Consider the following 21,998-nt stretch of genomic DNA (forward strand, 5'->3'; position numbering starts at 1 on the left):
TTCAGATCTTTTGTTTCTAACTTTCTGAGTAGAGTTTTCCAGAGGGAAAAAAATTTAAGACATTGGCTTTTTCTTCCTCTTTTTTTTTTTTTTTAAAGATATTAGTTGAGGACCTGATTTTCTATTAGTTTTATTCATAATTAATGTAACCAGTTCCCTGTAGATGGACATTTGGATTATGCATACATTTTTGGCTGTAATTTTTCAATATATCATTTCACACATGTGCAAATATATTTGAAGGGTAATGATCTAGAATTAGAATTGCTGAGTAAAGAGTGTGTGCATTTGCAGAGTGGATGGATGGTACCAAATTGTCCACTGTAGTGAAACTGACAAATGCCTTTTTCCCCTGACATATTGTTTTATTACATTATTGAACTTAGTCTGATAGAAAAGGGGAAATCTGATTATAATTTCAATTGGTATTCTCTTACATGTGACGTTAAACATCTTTTTAATAAGTTTGAGCTTTTTGTATTTCCTTTCTATCAATATGTCCTTTGTATGTTTTTCTGTTGAGTCCTTGGAGTCCTTGATTTTTATCTTATTGGTAGGTGCACTTACTATATTAAGAAAAGCAAACTCTTGTGATTTGTGATATGACTACATTTTCTATTTTGTTTTGACATTTGTCAAAAAAAGAATTATCTTATTTCTCATAATAGTTTTTCAGTAACTTTTTAATTGCTATATGTGTAAATATTTTTTGAGATAAAATTTATTAATCTTTTATGGCTTTGGGTTTTGTCTTATCCTCAGAAAGGCATTCCTAACCCTGAGATTATTAAAACAAAAGCAAACCCTACCTTTTTTTCACATACTTCGGGGTTCTTTGAAAAATTTTTAATATTTTGATGTGAGAAATATTTTCCAGATAGCTGCCCATCAACATTTATTGAATAATCCATGTTTCCCCCAGTGATCTGCAGTGTCCCCTTTAGCTTATACCAAATTCCTATATATATTAGGTTTTTTTTTTTTTTTTTTGATTGCCCATACCATAGCTCTCTGTTCATGCATCAGTACCACCATTTAAGTGACTATAGAAATATGTTTTAAAATATTTCAGGAATTTTAAATAATTTGTTTATTTTGCTTATTTAGTTTTCCACTTATACTTTAGAATCATTGTGTGCTGTATTCTTTGCATGGCTTTTATTTTTTTATTGAAAGATTTATTGTAATCAGCTTATTTTTGTTATTATAAATAGGATTGCTTTCTATAATTATGTTAACTTTTTATAGAAGCTCATTCGTTTTAATTTTTTAAAACTTTTTTAAAGTTTATTTATTTATTTTGAGAGAGAGAGAGAGCATGTGCATGCATGCACAAGCAGGGGAGGGCTGGAGAGAGGGAGAGACAGAATCCCAAGCAGGTTCTGTACTCTGAGCGCAGAGTTCAATCAATGCAGGGCTCGAACTCATGAACCAGTGAGATCATGACCTGCAAGAGTTGGATGCTTTACCGACCGAGCCACAGGTGCCCTTTATGGGTTTTAATTTATTTTAATACGTAGCCAATTTACTAAAATTCCTCTATTTTCTTAAATACGTTTGTAGTCAGTTTCCTTGGATTTTCCATGTATCCACTTGTATCATTTGCAAATAATGATGATTTTATTTCCTCTTTTCTGTTTTTAAACATTTCTTTCTTGACTAATGGCATTGGCCACCACCTCCAGAATATGGTTAAATATTTGTGATGAAAAATGGACATCCTTGTTTTGTTCCTGATTGTCAGTACCTCTTGGGTTTTTCCATTATGCATGATGCTAACTTTGAATTGAACTTGTATCTTATCATATTAAGGAAGTTGGCATAGTGTTTCAAAATTAAGAAGAAAATTTAGATCTTGTATTGACAGAACTGTCGCAAGGGTAATACCCAATTAAAAAAAAATTTTTTTTAACATTTATTTATTTTTGAGAGACAGAGTAAGAGTGGGAGAGGGGCAGAGTGAGAGGGAGACACAGAATCCAAAGCAGGCCACAGGCTCTGAGTTGTCAGCACAGAGCCCGATGTGGGGCTCGAACTCACAAACTGTGAGATCATGACCTGAGCTGAAGTCGGACACTTAACCGACTGAGCCAACCCAGACGCCCCCACAGAAACCATTTGAGGACAAGTTGTCAGCTAATCTGATAGCCTGTTGTTTCCCACCAAATACTTTAAAAGTGTTTATTTCCTATAAATAAGTACTATCTTATGTAACAACATATAACCATCAAAATCAGGAAGTTAACACTGGATATATTACTACCATCTAATCCTCAGACCCCATTCATGTTTCATCAGTTGTCCTAATAATGTCCTTTTATAGCCAAATCCAGTTTAGAATCATACATTATACTTGGTTTTCATGCCTTTTTAGTCTCCTTCAATCTAAAACAGTCTTTCCTTGACTTTTATGACCTGACACTTTTGAACATTACAAGAAACCTAATGTAAAATGTCCCTCAAGTTGAGTTTGCCTGTGTTTCCTTATGATGCATTTCGGGTTATGCATCTTCGGCAGAAATACCACAGAGGTGTTCTGTGATCACCAAGAAATAACACAGATATTCCTGTTAATCTTTTTTGTTTTTCTTTCCAGGTAACTCTATCTTCTCTGCAATCTTTCTCTTTAACAGTTCTGGGTCTTTTGTTTTTATTAAATATTTAATCCAATATGTGAATTGACAGGAAGATGGAGAAGCAAGTGTACTGGGAACACAAGGAGTGGTTGGTGGGTTCAGAAATGAGTCACAGTAAAGACTTTTCCAGTATTATGGACTGAAGTTTGAGAAGCATCCAGGGACCACGATGGAGACAGAAATATAAAACTCGCCGAAGGATATATAGTGGAAGACATTGATCGTTGATGTTATTATTACTTTGATTACATAATTATGCTGATTAGATTATTATTTTTATTAAAGCCATTTTGAAGAGTATGAAGAATTCTATGCCAAAGCACTGTTTGGTCAAAGCAGTTGGACTATCATATCCTTTTGTCAGGACTTCCATTTTTGTCAGCTTTAGATGAAATTATTATTATGCTTACATAAAATAATGATTGCCTTGTAGAGTACATAATTTCAAAAGGTTTTATGATCATTAAGTGTAGGTAGTGTAGATATTTGATGCCTTTTCCTTGTGTATACAATTGTTTTTGGACGATTTTTAATTCAATAAGATGAAAATAATCCTTTTAATTGCAATGTAAGTTTTTAAAAAATATAATTTGTTGTTAAATTGGCTTTCATGCAACACCCAGTGCTCATCCCAACAAGTGCCCTCCTCAATGCCCATCACCCACTTTCTCCTCTTCCCCACCCCCATCAACCCTCAGTTTGCTCTCTGTATTTAAGTCTCTTATGGTTTGCCTCCCTCCCTCTCTGTTTGTCATTCCTCACCCCCCCACCCCCACTTCCCTTCCCACATGGTCTTCTGTTAAGTTTCTCAAGTACCACATATGAGTGAAAACATATGGTGTCTTTCTCTGACTGACTTATTTCACTTAGCATAATACTCTCCAGTTCCATCCACGTTACTGCAAATGGCAGGATTTCATTCTTTCTCATTGCCAAGTAGTATTCTGTGGTATATATAAACCACATCTTCTTTATCCATTCATCAGTTGATGGACATTTAGGCTCTGTAACTTTTAAGAGCTTACTGAAACGAGAACAAAAACAGCACTACCTTCATTTTGAAAGTTATAAGATTCTTGGTGAATTGGATTTTATGTTCATTATGGCATTGAAAAACCAGAAAGGAATGTTATTCAAATGGAGTAGAAGTAAGTTTAGTGGCTCACTCACTAAACCTTGGTTGGACAATCCACAATTTCTTAGGGATGTGGTAAGGTCATCATTAAATACAAGTTATTGCTTGTTAAAGCACTGTGGAAATATAAATAACATTGTCATCTGGGTGAATGTAATAGAAATGGGAGGGGAAAACATGAGAACAGTGAAATTGATATAGCAATCCTTGAGGGCCCTTAAATGCCCTATGTGTTACTTTAACTAGTTAGTGTTTGCAACACAGTTTCAGTTCCTTAAGTGGAAGTTACTATTTCAATTCTACATGTCTTTTTAGATATTCTGGAGAGCCATTCTGCCCAAGCTGTGTTTCTGAAGACATGAGTTTTACAGTTTGTTTACATATTAAACCGTAGGGTTTGTTTTTGTTTTTGTTTTTTTGTCTTTATTCCTTGGAGAGGCTAGGAACCTCTGGAGGGCCATTGTCTCTGATTTTCCTTTTTTGAACTTTCACTTTTTACCCTGCATATTAAATCTCTTAAAAGGAGGTGGGGTGAAAGGTAGGGATTGAGAAAAGGCAGCTACTTTTCATTTGTAGGGGAGGTCCAGAATAAAGTCTTTCAAGACAATCTGAAATCCATCATAAGATTTAAATATGTAGTGAAGCTGTGAGAACTGTTACTTTGCGATACTATTATAAGAACTCATGATTTTATTTTCCCACTTTCCCCATCTTCATTTTTTATAAAAGAAAAATCCCCTTAATGCCACAAACATTTGAGCAAACTATACTGTATCCTTTGCATATGTCTGCATTTATATTGATTGTTTTAGATTATGGACTCTTAGAGGATATACATTACCTGTTTTAACATCCCTAGTCTGAAGTAAAATGTGTATTTAAAAAAAAGTTTTTCCCCCTTGCAATCAGTGCCTTTCTATATGCTTACATATTTTGTGACATATATGTAAAGGAAGCATATTTGCCTCTAAGTGCCCTATCTCCCAAGGGTTCTTTCTTCAGCTGAGTTAAAAACTTTTTTTGTTTGGTCCAAACTGAGTTTTGTCTTCTTCTTTTTTCTCTACTCAGGCCCAGATTGCCTTCCTTCAGGGGGAAAGAAAAGGTCAAGAAAATTTGAAGAAGGATCTTGTGAGGAGGATCAAAATGCTGGAGTATGCTCTTAAACAGGAAAGGTAATTCAGTGGGATGGAAGGCTGTGTTCTCTTTAAAGACTGGACTAATTTTTCTGTTATTCCTAAAACAAATCCAAATGTTAATACTTTATACTTTTGAATTACAAAAATAGTACCTGTAATGCACATTTACAAATGGTTGTAATATTGAATGTTATCGTGACTGTTTAATGGTCATGAACAATAAACCGATTTGTATGATTTTTTTAAAAGTTTAGCAACATTTTCCCCCTGCCCTGTCCTTTCTAAGGAAACTTATGTGCTTCCTGAGCTGTCATGATCCATTTCTTTATGGGATTGAACTCGTTTTTGAGTTGTAAAGGAACTTTCTCTAATGCCTTTTCCTCATCATCTGGTATTCAGTTCGGTGTATTTTCTTTGGGGAAAAAGCAGACTGGATTGAGAACTTTTTCTAGACTTTTTTGGTATTTTGTTCCTTTGCTATGAGTTATTCATATCTCTCCAGAAGTGAATCTTCTCTTTCTATGTTGCTAGTGTTTAACCTCGGTTCACAGGGAAAGGACAATAGGTCATAGATGAGAGTTTAGGAGATTTTTGTATGAATTATAAGTGTATATGTTATAACAGGTGGTCTTTGGAATTTTTTGTCAGCAACATGAGACAGTTTTTTTGTTTTAGGTAATTGAGTACTTGATAGGTGATACTGAAATTCTCTATTTTGCTTGTTTTGATCACATGCTTTTCTCACTTTTTTTAAAGTTGATGAATGGGCTGTTTGCAAAACTGTCATAAAATAGCATTTCACAGATAATATTTATGGATATCAAGAAACAGATTAAACTTTACTAGAACTCATTTTCACCTTTATGTGAGATCTTTAAATGGCACAAGAAATTGAAAACACGTTGACCTCTTGGTAAAAAAGAGATGATTCTTTTTTATTCCTTGAGAGGTTGATTGAAAGCTGTATTGGAGAGATGGTGTGGGTGAGGAGCTACTTTTAAAAGTGTGCAATTTGGGAATATTTGAGATTTTAAGCAATTTAAATTACAGGTGTCATCAAAGAGAAAGAATAATAACATTAATGGCAACTTTATTAAGTACTGTGCACCAGGCCCTGAGGTTTAAAAACTAAGTAACTTGAGTAAGTAGAGTTGCAAAGTTGTAGTACAGCTGTGATTCAGATCCTGCAGGTCTTTCTGATTCTGAAGTCTGTACTCTTTACCAACTATCATAATATAGTAGAATTAAAATATACAGGTACTCAAGTAACCAAGGATATTGCATGCGCGCAGCGTGTGTGTGTGTGTGTGTGTGTGTGTGTGTGTGTGAGAGAGAGAGAGAGAGAGAGAGAGAGAGGCCCTCCTCATTAAATATAGTCATTGCTCTATCCATCCAACTTAAGCACTGTACTGGAGCTGAGTATAAACAAGGTCATTGTCCTTGTCCTTAAGGGCTCAGAGTAGCAGGAAACAGACTTGTAAACCACAAAAGTGCAGTGCAGTATCATGAGTGCTATGGAAGATGTCTGTACAGGATACAGTGGGGTCACAAAGAAGGGAGTGGTTATTTGGATCTGGAAGGTAGAAGTAAGTAGAAGTGAGGATGTAACAAGAGGAGGTGAGACTTGAACAGCAGGTGTTTGCCAGATAAGCAAGGTTCAGGAAGTAGAGAGTGTATGTTTGGCAGGGAACAAAGCAGTTTGGTGCGTTCAGAAATTTACAGTCACAGTGTATGGAGGAGGGTAAGATGTTAGTTGTGATTTGATAAGTGATAATGATAGATGTGGGCAAGAACCAGATCATGGAGAGCCTAAGGAGTTCAAAATTTTATCTTACATATAATAGGAAACATTGAAGGTTTTTCAAAACCTTTTATTATAAAATTTCTCAAGCTTATAGAAGTTTCAAGAACTACATGCCCTTTACCCAGATTCACCAGTTGACATTTTGCTATATTTACTGGTATGCTCATTCTGTAGACATACTGCTTTTTTCCTGGATCATTTGCTACTTAGATGAAGACATTAATACCCCTTATGCCTCTAAATACCTCCGTATATATCTTCTGCGAACAGGGACAGGGACATTCCCTTTTATAATTACAACTCATTATCAAAATTAAGGAAACTTAGTGTTGATATAGTTCTATTGTTTAATATAGCCCATATTCATATGTTCTGGTGATGATCTTTATAGCATTTTTTTTCCACCAAATACCCCAGTAGTGATTTTTATAGTATTTTTTTTTCCTGGTCTAGGAATGCATGTTGCATTTAGTTGTTGTGCAGTTGAAAGGAGCATGGAATAGTGTGAAGTAGATTTTAGAAAGATCACCCTGACCTCAATATGGGGATGGACTGGAAAGATCTGTTAGTAGAACCAGGAAGATTCTAATAGTCTAGGATGAGAGATTATAATATAGTAGCTGCTAGAATAGAAGAGGCATCAGCTATGAAACATTTTAAGTAGAATCCATAAAAATTGGAGATGACTGGATATAGGGGATGAGGAAGAAAGATGATTCAAGAATGATTCCCAGGTTCCTGGCTTGAGCGAAAGTTTTGTTAAATTATCAAATGAATTAAAGATTAAGAAATGGGGGTTGAGGGGCGCCTGGGTGGTTCAGTTGGTTGAGCATCTGACTTCGGCTCAGGTCGTGATCTCACAGTTTGTGGGTTCGAGCCCCGCATCAGGCTCTGTGCTGACAGCTCAGAGCCTGGAGCCTGCTTCGGATTCTGTACCTCCCTCTCTGCCCCTCCTCTGCTCGTGCTCTGTCTCTTTCTTTCTCTCTCAAAAATAAATAAACATTAAAAAAAAGAAAAAAGGGTTGAAAAGCAGATATGAGAGTAAGGCTCATGACTAGAGATGTATACTTGGGGCTCATTAATACTGTGGATAAAGTTGCAGGAGTAGTTGAAACAAGCAGTTGAACAAGTTCAACAAGTAGTTGAAACAAGTGTTGTGGGAAGAGAAGAATCAGCCAGAGCCACAGGAAATGGAAAAGTTTGAGGAAAAGGGCGAGGAAGAAGAACCAGCAAAGGAACAGTTGGAGAAGGAAGGAGAGAGCAGTATATTGCAAGCAAGCTAAAGAAAGTGGGAGTTTGACAATTGTAGATGCCACACCGACTCTAAGTAAGCTGTAACCTGAAAGTAGTCAACCAGATTTGCCAGGTCAGAGCTTGTAAATGGCCTTGCCAGAAGAGCTTCAGGGAGGTAGCAGGAACACAAACCAGATCACAGGGGTTTGAGGGGTGAGAAGGTCAGATAAAGTGGAGACAGATATAGTCGCTTATTTTTTCAAGTAGTTTGACTTTGAAGAACAGAAGAGATAAAGAACTGGCTGGGTCTAGGGAAGACATTTTGTTTTCTTTCAACTAATGGAGTTCTCCTGGAAAAGATTTTGTATCTTCTGAGATTTATGGAATAATTTGAGGTTATTCCTGATGCTATGGCACTATTTAAGTGTAATAAATTAAGGAGTAACAGAGCATTTCTTTGTGAATTAGAGTCTTAAACATTTCAGTTCTTTAACTCTGAAATTATTTTTCTAATGCCCTAACGCCAGGAAGTTTTACAGATTTTGGAGTTGTAGAACATTTCAGTTCTTTTGATTCTGAAATTATTTTTCTAATGCTTTAAGCAGAGAATTTTTAAGAAGTTTTTTTTTGAGGAAAATTTGAAACATAAATGTAAAGAGAGTAATATCTTCTATATACACCTCCAACCCTTAGCAGTTAATGTTCCTGTCAGTCTTGCTTCATCCTGATCTATTTTAGAACAGCAAATTCTAGACGTCTTTTAACCTGACACATTGTCATTTAATCTGACACACCTAAGTGTAAGGATCATAATTTAGAATTGCTGTGTTATTGATTTTCTAAGTAGTCCCATTTAAAAAGATCCAAAATTAAGTGAAACTGAATCTTTAACATTACAGAAAGATTACTCACCTAGCAATGAATTTATTTAAGGCATTCCCTAAAGTATAATAGAATATGCAAAATGAGCAAATGTATATCTAATTTTTCAAGAGTACACAGTGTGTAATTCAAGATTTACTCAGGAACTTCTATACTGAAAAACCTTAAATACTATATAAAATACAATTCTGAAACATTCCATTTTTCCCTGTTTCTCTCTTACATCTGCACTACTGTAAAAACCCATATGTCCTCTTTGCCTGTAATAATTCCATATTCTAATTCATCTTCCACGTTCACAGGATTCACTTTTTGAAATACAGATTGTTCTATCCCTGCTTTAAAATATCTAGCTAATTTCCAAGTTCTTTTTTCTTTTTTCTTTTTTTATTTTTTTTATTTGGGACTTCAAGTTCCAGATTGAATTTTGTTTTTTCCTTCCCAAGTTCTTAGTAGAACCTTTTACAGCCAGGCCCCTTTCTAGTCCTGTACACACACACACACACACACACACACACACACACACACACACAGATTTTTTTTGACCCATTGTGTATTTTTCCCCCACTTTTTCTTCTGACAGAAATACTCTTCATCAATTTATTTGACTAAAAACCACTGGCTTTTTAAGGTTTAGCTAAAATCTCTTATGTTACCTTCTTTTTGGTAGCTCTCCTTGACACCACCTTTGACAGAATTAGATAATCCCTTTTCTGAATTCCTATAACATTTGATGTAACGCATAACTCTTTTTTTAAAAATGTTTATTTAGTTTTGAGAGAGAGAGAGAGAGCGCAAGCGGGGGAGGGCAGAGAGCGAGGGAGATACAGAATCTGAAGCAGGCCCCAGGCTCTGAGCTGTCAGCACAGAGCCCCACGCGGGGCTTGAACTCACTAAGCATGAGATCATGACGTGAGCCGAAGTCAGACGATTAACCGCCTGAGCCACCCAGGCGCCCCTGATATGACTCCTAACTCTTAACACAATGTGCTGTAGTTATTTTAATCTCTGTCTCTTAGGCATCTCCTTGCTCCTCCCTAAACTGACTGTAAACTGCAGGTCTTTCCCATCAGCCAGCACAGCACCGGACCTGTCATGAGAATTCAGAACCTGTCTGTTGATTTAATCAAGTTATTCTGAGCATGAACATTTAAAATGTGATTTGGATGCTATGTCATATTCCTAGCACATTATAATAGACTTTGAAACAAAAGTATAATGGGACTTCTTTAATTATTATACAATTTTTATGCTTTTTTAACCCAATAAAGGCCAGTTGGAAGGCCTAGCCACGTATCGTACGTAGAGTTCTTAGATGGGAGATCTGCTATTTATTTACAATCTGATTTAGACAAAAAGATTAGGGAACAAGAGGATTGGTAGGTAACACAGATCAAGTATTAAAACTGTAGGAAACAATATGAGTGAATTTAGCATATTGGCTTCAAAAGGAATGTTACTAAGTTGAGAAGAGTTCTGGGAGTAAATTATTTTTCAGTGAATTTAACAGTTCAGTAGAGAGACCCTGCTTTAAGGGAACACAGCCTGTGGTAAACACAACAGTTCTTTATTTATTTTGTCTACTTTTTTTATGAAATGTCAGTTTATAATATGTTGTTTTTGTTACGTATATTGTAAAGAATATTTTCTGTTCCCTTTTTTACATAAACTCTGTTGCAGTTTTTCCTAAGACCACTAGAATGCACTATAGTGTAGTATTTTGCGTTTGAAATGTTTTTCTATATATGTATGTAAATGTACTCCGTAATATTTTGTTGATACTTTTATTCTGCCCTCAGACCAGATACTTTCAATTGCTATTTGGCTTCTAGGAGGTATTGTTATTTTGTTTCATTGTAGATGAAAAATCTGAAACTTGACAGTTACATTAAGAACCTTATTTACTTTCTGGTAACTGTAAGTAAAGTGGCTTTAAATATCACTGTCTAATAATCAACATTATTACAAATACATTGAAATAGACTAGGAAATGTTTAATCTGGTGATGAAATCTTTGTGACTCACAGAAGCATTAGGAATAGAGAAAAACATATTCTGGTTAATTTGGAACAAAAATATTTACTAAAATTAAAAAAAAAGAAATATATGCATATTGTTAATTAAGCAAATAATACAATTTGGTCTCCTTTATGTATCAGTTCATTGATTTCCTTTCCAAAAGGAAATCTTAGTAACTAATGGCTTATGTATTATGTATCCTTCCAGAACTCTTCTATGCATATTAAATATATATAATATACATATATAAAGCAAATATCCTTTTTAAATTTCTAATGGGTATATATTATCACAAAACATTTTATACATATGTAAAACATATAAAGACTATTATAAAATCTATTCATATACCCACCATCTACCTTATATAGAACATCAGCTGTTGTAATTTTCATGTTTTCTTAAGATTCCCCTCTGTATAAACTTTGATTTTTCTGTTGTAACTGCAAATGAATATGAATCCAGTACTTTGCACGTTTGAGCAAATAATTTTCCTTTATATCATTTTTGAAATGATACTGAAATATTGAAACTTTAAATATTAAATATTGAAATATTGAAACTTTAAATTTAAATATTGAAATATTTAAACTTCTTTATGTTAAGTACTCAATTAGTTTTATAAAAAAGTTAACTTTCAATTTGGCTATATTATCCCTTCATTCCTTCTTCATTACTTTGGTTTTTCAAATTATTGTGTAACCTTTTTACATTGAATATTACAAGTGGCCTTAATATTTTGGGGAAGCAAACCAATCAAAATATAGAAGTACACGAAGTAAGTATGGACATTTTTGTTGACCTTTACAATTTTTACCTTATCTGCATTATTTTTCTGATCTCAGATGATTAAATCTGAGATAGTGAAATCAGGTTAGACATAAATAATTACATTTAGCTAGCTTTTAAAGGGAAATAGATAAGAATTTCTGTTTATAATTCTTCCTAATTGCTTCCTGAAAAGGCAAAGGATATCTTGACTATTAAAAAAAAACATTTATTCATTCCTACTGAAATAGCTTATTCAACATGAGTGATTTGGGCTGGTTCCCCCTCCCTCCTTTGGATTGTTTACTATAATGCATACTTGGCAAATCATAATTGCCTGACAAGGCAAGGGGTATTACAGATGATTCAAAACACTTTTTGGGTATAGTTGATACACAATGGTACATTAGTTTCAGGTGCACAATATAGTAATTCACCATCTCTATATGTTATGCTATGTTCACTACATTTGTAGCTACCATGTGTCACCATACAATGGTGTTACAATATCATTGACTATATTCCCTGTGGTGTGCCTTTTATTCCTGTGACTTATTCATTCCATAACTGGAAGCCTGTATCTCCTACTCCCCTTCACTCATTTTGCCCATGCCTCCAGCCCCCTTTCCTCTGATAATCCTCAATTTGTTCTCTGTATTTGTAGGTCTGAGTCTGCTTTTTGTTGTTTACTCATTTGTTTTTTAAATTTCACATATGAGTGAAACCATATTTGTCTTTCTCAGTCTGATTTATTTCACTTAGCATAATACCCTCTAGGGTCCATCCATGTTGTTGCAAATGGCAATATCCCATCCTTTTTTATGGCTGCATAATATTCCATTGTATATACATACCACTAGATGACTTTTCTTTTTAAATATGTAAATTTTGAGAAAGGTTAGTCTTCTATAGGCTTATTTCACAATCCAAACTTATCTACTGCTTTTATAGTAGAATTGTACTTTGGCGATCATCAAGAAAATTTGAATACTATAGAAATTAGAATGTTATATCGTTCATTTGTAATTATACAAAGATTTGTGGTTCTCAGTGTTATTCTATTTGTTATGATGGCACTTGATGGTATGACAACAATAAAATAATAATAATGACAGCACTTTTTATTACTACTTTGACACCATGGAAGGCTATGATGACTACTCCTATTTCATATCCTAAAGTTAATTTAAATATATTTTAAGATGGTTTGTATTTTCTTATTTCTTTGTTAGAGCCAAATACCACAAGTTGAAATATGGGACAGAATTGAATCAGGGAGATATGAAGCCTCCAAGCTATGATTCTGGTAAGCTAATTTTAAAGGAAGTTTAAGTGATTAAAAAGAAGTTGATACCTAGTTTTTTTGTAGCAATAATACTTATGATGGCAAGTTAATTTCTAATTATTTGCATATTAGTTATTTTTTCTGACCTCCTCATTTTTGGCACTAAACATTTAGTGTCATTTAGATTATTTTCCAACACCTTCCTTCCTTTTCCCTCTTCCCCTTTCTTCCTCCTCGTCCTCCCATTTTCTCCTTTGTTCTCCACTTACTGGAAGGACCAGAATTCATGGAGTAATGCACTGACATAACTGTGTCTTGTTGGGTTTCCCCGATGTTAATGGGAACTTTGAGATGTGCTTTTTAAAGTACATCATGCCCTTGAAATCCTGAGAGAAAGAGAAGGGATGATGGAGTTCAAAGACTTCTCAAATACAGAGAATTCCTAATCTCCTCAACCTCATCCCTCAGCTGCAGGTGCAAGATTGTTTTTGGACTCTCTTACCCATGAGAGTTTTCTGCAGCCAGACCATCTTTTAACAGCTAAAACTTTTATTATCTTTTGTGTTATTTCTTCTTTTTTCTTTTCCTGTCTTTTCATCCCTACAAAAATAGCACTTTGTAAGCAATCAGATATTAAGGAATATAGATGTAAATGACACATTAGTAGGTATAAGGGATAGTAAGAAAAGTTGTTCAAAAGTTACCATGTTTCAAATGAGAATGTTTTGACATAATTTCAGATTAAATTTCAAGATCAAATATGTGAAGATCTCAATTATTGTTTATATCATTTGCTGAAATACATGCCTTGGGCTAGGTGCTTTGTGTATATTAGCTTCAGATAGTTACTCATAAAATAGTTACCCGTAAAGATGACTTGGCTCTAATTTTACCTAAGTGAAATTTGAACTCCGAGAAGTGGAGAAACTTGTACAAGGTCACACAACTATTAAGTAATGGGAATATGGATCTGAGCCCTGGTCTGTTGACTCGAAAATTCATATATATATTTTTTAAGTTTATTTATTTAATGTATGTAATCTCTATACCCAGCATGGGGCTTGAACTCATGACCCCAAGGTCAAGAGTTGCATGTTTTTTCCGCTGAGACAGCCAGGTGCCCCATATGTACAGGATCCAAAATTCATATTAGTCCTATTTTGCTACACTGCTTTTTTTTTGTTTGTTTATTTATTGTGAGAGAGCGAGAGAGAGAGCATGAGCAGGGGAGGGACAAAGAGAGAGAGAATCCCAAGCAGGCTCTGCACTGTCAGCGCAGAGGCTGATGTGGGGCTTGAACTCACGAACCGTTTGATCACGACCTGAGTCGAAATCAAGAGTCTGATGCTTAACCACTGAGCCACCCAGGTGCCCCAACCACACTGCTCGTATATTTGACAATGTATGAAAAAAAATTTACAAAGTAAGTTCTGAACGTGCCACTGATTTTATAATTGAATTCAGTGTACGCATTTCCACAGCTGAATATTGAGTCCTTGAGATTTAGAGTGGTACCAGTTGATCATTGGCTCAGTTTTTTTGCTTTGTTTTTTTAAATTGTTCTGTCTTACTCTGGTGTCTCTTCTTTTGACTTGAGATACACTTAAATTAATTTTTTTTTCTTTTTTTAAATGTAGGCTATTTGTCAAAGGCTGTCCTAAAAGTTACCTTGTCTGATTCACAGAAGGGATACAATCAGTACTTTTATATAAAGTAGTTTATTTCTTAAGTTTTCAATACTAATGTAGGAGTAAACTTTTAATTTAGTTAATGTTTTCAATATTAATTTAGGAGTAAACTTTTAATTTAGTTAATGTTTTCAATATTAATTTAGGAGTAAACTTGCACCTAGTAAAGGTCTAGTTGCAATATATACAACATGTTTATAAGTAAACAAGTGGCTCTAGAAGAAGTTTGACTTTTATGCGTGTAAGTTCTTAACTCTGCCCTGACACTTTAAATACCTGCGGTATTAATCTTTCTGAGATTGTTCTGTTCCTTATCTGAAACTGGGAAAAATAGAGGAAATAATTCCTAACTTTCAGGTTTATTTTCTTAGTATACAACACATAGTACCAAGGGTGATTTCATCTACTGATCTTTCAAACTATTTATTTACAAATATTAAATATGTAGTGCTTGTCAGACCTAGCACCAGATTCAGTGAATGAGATAACAGTGCCTTACTGGATTTTTACAGGGGAGATAAGAAAAAAGTGATTGCAGTAAAATGACCTGTATAATGGGGAAGGTAATAGGTGTTAAGAAGCACAATAGCAGGGGAACCAAGTCTAGGCTTAAGCAGTCAAGAAAGGCTTTTTTGCAGGAAATGAACAGTTAGCGTCTGAAGGACAAGTAAGAACTGGCCAGGGAAAGTGAACTTACTAAATTATTGTTGAATGAGAGGTAGGAGAAAGACAGAGGGAAGATATATGGCACATTTGAGAAATAAAATAACCGGCTAGTAGAGGAAGGCCGGGGAAGGAGTGTTTCTAGATGCAGCTAGAGAGTTAACCAGAGGGGCAGATGGTAAAGTATGTTACACGTGTCTCGTAAAATATGTTAAGGATTCTCATTTTATCCTAAGAGTTTTGAGAAGGCACTTGAAGGATCTTAACTCTCATGATCAGATTTGCTCTTATACCCCATGGGCGGCAGGTGTAGCAGGCATATGAGAGAGGATCTGGATGGGTGATGGGACACACCTGGCTGAGTGTGGAAAGCTGCCTTCGCAGGGCACTGACAGTGGAGATGAAGAGGGTGGGTGTGTTCAGGAAGTACTTAGGAAGTAAAATCTGCAGGAATCCGTTCTTCTTTCTACGTAAGGGATGAAAACCAGGGACACTCAAAACTCAAAGATGGCCACCACACTGCCAGTTTTGCAAACTAGTTCAGATGTAGATTTGGAAAATGATGGGTTCACTCTTGGATTTATTTGTCAGGCAGTCAAGTGAAGCTGGCTGGTAGACAGCTGGCTGTGTGGGTCTGAAGCTCCAACCAGAGGTCTGGGTTGGATATGTAGATTTGAGAGGCCTCAGCATGCAGTACCGAGGGCACTCAGGTCGCTGGAGAGGAAGAACTCACCCAGGGACTTAAGGCACAGTAAGAGGAGGACCAGGATCTCTAATACAAAACTGGTAGAAGAGTAGAAAGCTGGAAAGGAAACTGATAAGAATTATCTTAATGGTGGGAAGGAAACCAGGAGAAGGGAGGGATTTCACAGGAAAGGACTCTACAGCACTGTGAGTAATGGCCAGAGGTTCTGAAGAGTAGCCTTAAGATTTAGTGATACATGGGTCATTATTTTGGGCAGTTTTAGGAGAAGGGTGAGGGCAGAAACAAAGACATGAATGGAAAATGAAGACTCCATGTAGTCATCTTTCAGGAAGTTTAGATTGTGAAGGTGAAGAACAGGGACAGCTGAAAGGATCCATGGGGTCAAGGAAAGTGTGTGTGTGTGTGTGTGTGTGTGTGTGTGTGTGTGTACATGCGTGCAAGTGTTTCTTAGAAGAGGAGCAAATAAAAAGGAAAGAGAAGAGGTATTTAAAATAGGAAGGTATCTGAAGAAGTGATAGGGACTGGATTCTGAATTAGCTGGACAATGCTGGGAGGAGTATGTCTTTTATTGTTCCCAAGAACGAATGTAGAAGTTAGGTGTTGGGTTTGTGAGTTTGGGTTTCAGTTTGGTGGTGGGTATTTAATATGATAGCTTTATGTGTAAGACTGGATTATCTGCTAAGAGTGTATGACAGGTTTAAGAAAAGTAGAGAAGGTTTAACATAATAGTGAGCAGGAGGACAAACTGATAACAAATAGTAGGATTGAGAAAAGCTAAGGGTCCAGTCAAGGTGTGTGATCATGAGTTTATATAGAAGCATTGGTTTACACCCTTGACAGCTTGGGTGGAAGTTAAGTAGGATGAAAATAGTTAATAATGGAATTCATTGAATTTATGGAGAGACAAAAGGAAGGAGTAACTTGAGGATATTGGCTAAAGAACAGTTGCAGTGATAGACCGTGAACTAAGACTAGGGAGGGAAGGAAGTGAAGACAAAAAGGAGGCTAATGGGTAAAAGTAAGGGGATGGGCTGTTGTCTGGAGCAGGCCAGCACACTGGTGTCCCGTAAAGGGCCAAGTAGTAATGTTTGGGCTTTTTAGGCCATATGTTACCTGTTGCAGCTACTGAGCTCTGACATCCTAACATGAAAGTAGCCACAACACAGAAATGAATGAGTGCAGCGGGCCACGTTTGACCTGTAGGCTGTAATTTGCTGGCTGGCCCCTGATCTGAGGTCCCAGCTAAATGAAAGAACTAGTGAGGTGGGAGTATGAGCCTGAAGGATATGCTCAGAGAGTGAGTTTGCATCTGTGTCTGTTCTTCATAATGACAGGATCTGAGGTCTGACAGCTAGAGAGGGTGGTGGTTGTGGGGAGCCTAAGGTGGATCACCCACATGAATGTTAACTGCTCAAGATGATGTAAACGTTTGGTTGCAGAGGAAGCATGTAAGCCTGGTTCTGAGCGTTATCGAGGGATTCGTAGGTGACAGTGATGAGGACAGTGACGAGGAGAGGGTCGAAGGTGGTGTGTTCACCACAGGGTAAACTTTAAAGAAGCAGGAATTTTCCTAGTGCTTGATCTTTTATCCATTTATACTACTTTTGTTTAAACTGATAATCCAGACATTTTCTGAAACATTTTTCACTGTAAAATTCGTTTCTTTTCTGCCTTTTTTTTTTTTCCCCTGTTTTGTTCTATTTCCAAACCTTCACATTTCTGTTTTAGGAGAATATTACCCCAGATTATGTTAATCTTATTTATCTTTCCATAGTTCAGTTTCTTCTATTTAATATTAGAAGACAGGTACTTATTAAAAATAGAATATTTTTATCCAGAGTGACAGATTCTACCTTTTCATCACGATGTTTAAGACCATTTACATTTCACGTGACTATCGATATGGTTAGATTTAAAGTTCCCACCTTGGCTGTTTGTTTTGTTTGTTCAGTCTGTTCTTTGCTCCCTTTTCCTTTTAGATTTCTTTTGGATTCATCTAGTTTTTGTTGGTTTTTTTTTTTTTTTTTTTTTTTTTTTTAACGGTTCTATTTTCTCTCTTGCTCACTTATTAGCTATAACTCCTTGCTGGTTTGGTGGTTGCTTTAGGGTTAATAGTATACTTCTTTTTTTTTTTTTTTTAAACCGCCATCTATCTTTGAGTGACAGTATACCACTTCTTTTGTAGCGTGAGAACCCACGTATTTCCGTTTCTCTTTGGTAGTTGTTCTCACATATTTTCTTGTATTATATTATAAGTCACACACTACATTCATTATTTGTCGAAGCAATCGATTCTCTTTTAAAGGGATTTAAATAATACAAAAAGTATACATTTCCAGTGCTCCTCATTCCTTTGTGGGGATCCATATTTTCTGGCATCATATTCCATCTGCCTCAAGGGCTTTTATGTATCCTGTAGTATGGGCTGTTTGTTGCCAATGACTTCTTCCAGCCTTTGTGTGTCTGAAACATCTTTATTTTGCCTGCTTGCATTGTTTCTGATGAGATACCTTCTATCAAACTTATCTTTATTTCTCTGTATGTAGAATGTGACCTTTTTCTCTGGCTGCTTTGAAGAGTTTTCATTTGATCATTGGTTTTAAGCAATTTCATTATGATGTGCTATGGTATAATTCCCAGGTACTCTCCCCTCTCCTCCCCCCCCGATTATATTTCTTGTGCTTGGGATTTGTGGAGTCTCTTGGATCTATGGGTTTGTAGTTTGCATGCAACTTGGAACTTTTCAGCCATCATTTCTTCAGATACTGTTTTTTGTTCTCCCTCCCTATGCTGTGATCTAGAAACGCTGTCCAGGCAGTGAGCAGGAATAATCACAGGGCTCACTGTGCTTCTCTTCTCTCAGGGATCATCTTCCTCTGTTGCCTGATGTCCAGTGTCTTAACCATGATTTCATCTATTTTGTTTTGTACTTGTTACAAGCAGGAGGGTAAATTGGGTCCCTCTTCTCCAACTGCACTGGAAGTACCACTCAAGTACTTTTAATATTACCAAGCAATTCAACTCTTACCACTTCAAATAAAATCCTCACTTTTTTTGATGTCATTTTTTTTTAAACTTGGTAAGGTAAGAGTGAATCTGATAGTTGATTGAGAGAACTGTGAGTTTTAACTTGGATAAAAGAACGGTGGGAAAAATTAGGTTCTCGTGTACAGAAGTTTTTTTTTTAATCCAAGACTTTAAAAAAAATACGTTACCCAGGGAGTCAGATTTTATATCAGTATACAAATACACTTTTTTTCTTAAAGAGGGTGAAGATGCATTCTTATTTGATTTGGCTTAATTTATTTTTTATTAAGATATAATTTACATAAGCAAAATTTACCTTTTTTAGTGTTTTCACAAACATATATGGTCTTGTTCCTACTACCCTTCTTCCCCACTCTAATCCCTGAGCAGCCGCTAATCTGTTTTATGTTCCTGTAGTTTTGCCTTTTCCAGAAACTCATATGAATTCCAGGATCATACAGAATAAATATAGCCTTTTGATTCTAGCTTTTCTCACTTAGCACAATGCATTTGAGATTCATTCGTGTTGGTATGTTCATTCCTTGTTGAGTAGTATTCCATTGAGTGCATGTGTCACACTTTGGTAATAACATCATGAGCTGCCAAAATAGGCAAAGACAGTTGAGTATATCTGAGGATAGTATAGAAAGAATTCGGGCCATTACTGATGGGAGATTAAATGATCTCAAAAGTTCTTTCACATCTGAAATTTTTAGTCTTTTGAAATGCCAATGCACATGTTCTCACTTGGCAGGTATAGGTTACTTACTTCACTTAAAAAGGGGATATATTTAGAACATACCATAGTGTATTCCTGAATTTGTGGGTCAATGGAAGCAGATGTGTTGTTTTTCCTTAATATTGGGACATCATTTTGCCCTCTTTTTTTTTTTTTTTTTTTAAAGTATACCCTCTGAAGTCATCCTATCCCAAAGTACTCTTATCTTTTTAAGGTATCTTAATCCCTCCCACCCCCCACTGTACTGCTATTTCTTTGGTATATCACAGAGCTGGGCCTAACTATTTTAGGAGAAAAATGAAAATGGAAGACCAAATTCTCATTTACTTATTTCTTTAATTTCTTCTCACTGTAGTGAGAGCATGTAGAGGGAAACAACTCTGGAGTCACATGTGATTTCAGCACCTTACAACTGTGTTTCTAACTTGGGAATCTTACAGTTAACTTGTAAAACTCATCTTGCTCATCTTTAAAATGGGGATTTGGGGTTGTAAAGATTAAAAAAGATAACATATGTGTTTTTAACATAGCATCTGGAACATAGTAAATGCTTAACATCAAAATCATAAAACAAATTTTCCCAATCTCTCTTATATCTCCACTTGAATAAAACCCTGTAAGAGATCACAGTTTCTTGCAGTTTGATCAAGGGCTGATGAAAAGTGTGAACTTTTTGGGGTTTTTTTTTTTTTTTTTTTTTTTTTTTTTTTTTGTATTTTTAAAGTTGAGTCAGAGTATAGTTTGGAAATTCTGTAGTCCAGATTTATCACAGAGAGGGCTCTTTTCATTTTACTATCTTAAAAGGGTTCAGCGTCTACCAAATGATGAATTAAAGCTTTACAGGGCTTAGGTGGTTTTCATTCAAGGAACGTCTTCAAAAGAATACTTGAGGTTTTTACTTAATAACTAGTGAAGGAAATAGATGTGGATTGAAATTATTTCTTACCTATATCTACTCTTTACCAGACTGGCTTTTCTGTCATCATTCCTGAGTACTTTGTTCTAGTTCTGATGTGGTGCTCCATAATACTTTCATTGGACTCCTATTGTATGACTTGATTTGAGTCAGTCTTTGTCCTGGAGGAAAATTCTTAGGCTACTAGAGATTGGGAAAATGTCGTTATTTTAGTTCTGCTACTCTCAGGGGAATCTAGTAGCTATAATGAATTTATATTTTGTTATGGAAATTAGATTTAAAAAACAGAATTTACATTGTCCTAAAACATACCTTACAGTGTAGTTTTGCATATTCTGATCTAATAAATTTTTATTGGACATATTTTATGAATTGAGATACTCTCTAATGTACAAAGCAAGGCATTTTTATTATGATTTAATGTTTTCCAGATGAAGGTAATGAAACAGAGGTACAGCCACAACAAAACAGCCAGTTAATGTGGAAACAAGGTCGACAACTACTCAGACAGTAAGTATCCTGTGGTTAAACAAAGAAGTATATTTCATCAGGGTACACATATATATATTTATATATCTATATATGTATCTATAGATACATCTATATATAGATATATACATATATATATTTTTTGCATTTGCAACTCAGTACAATAATATTATCTCTTTTATTGTTAGACTGCTGGTATGAAAAAACTTAATTGAATTACTGTTCCTTTTTCATATTACACATTTTCCCCCTGTGGTAGAATTCATTTTTTATTAAATATTAACAAGAATTACCAAGAATAAATTCTTTTATTTTATAATTTTAGCTTTATCAAAGAGTATATCTAATAAGTGTTTATTTATTTATTTTGAGGGGGGTTGGGGAGAGGCAGAGAGAGAGGGAGAATTCCAAGCAGGCTCCACACTGGGAGCAGAGCCTGACCTGGGGCTTAATTCCACAAACCGTGAGATCATGACCTGAGCCAAAATCAAGTTGGATGCTTAACCGAGTGAGCCACCCAGGCATCCCTCAGAGATTAATTTTAAGCTTCTAAATTTTAATATATGCTTATGTTTACATTTTAAAGAATTCTGTATTCCTAAAGTTATTTTTGCATCTTTTGTACATGAATATACGTGTGTCCTAGTAGAAGTCTAATCAATATTAAGATGTAAAATTTTGGGTTATGTTTTTTAAACTTTCTAATTTAAATAAATTGAAGAACTTCTTTAATTTTCCCAATTTGCAGATATTGCACTAACATGTACTTTCTCCTATAAAATGTGTTTTGAGACTATAAAGAGGAAACAAAGCTGGAATGAGGTTCAGATGTCAGGTGGTAGGCTATAACCCACTTTACCAGCTCACTGCCT

At 35.4% G+C, this 21,998-nt stretch overlaps 1 protein-coding gene across 4 annotated transcripts in view; it reads left to right on the plus strand.

The window, feature by feature from the left end:
- Positions 1 to 21,998, plus strand: part of STRN (striatin) — a 94,214-nt gene that overhangs the window by 26,539 nt on the left and 45,677 nt on the right. For all 4 annotated transcript variants that reach the window (XM_043604173.1, XM_043604171.1, XM_043604175.1 and 1 more), the window contains exons 2-4: positions 4,840 to 4,943; positions 12,846 to 12,919; positions 21,069 to 21,147. In XM_043604173.1, the coding sequence (XP_043460108.1) occupies positions 4,840 to 4,943; positions 12,846 to 12,919; positions 21,069 to 21,147 (257 nt within the window). The remainder of the gene's footprint in view (positions 1 to 4,839; positions 4,944 to 12,845; positions 12,920 to 21,068; positions 21,148 to 21,998) is intronic.

This window comes from Prionailurus bengalensis, chromosome A3 (genome assembly GCF_016509475.1).
Source record: "Prionailurus bengalensis isolate Pbe53 chromosome A3, Fcat_Pben_1.1_paternal_pri, whole genome shotgun sequence".
NCBI classification, from domain to species: Eukaryota; Metazoa; Chordata; class Mammalia; order Carnivora; family Felidae; genus Prionailurus; species Prionailurus bengalensis.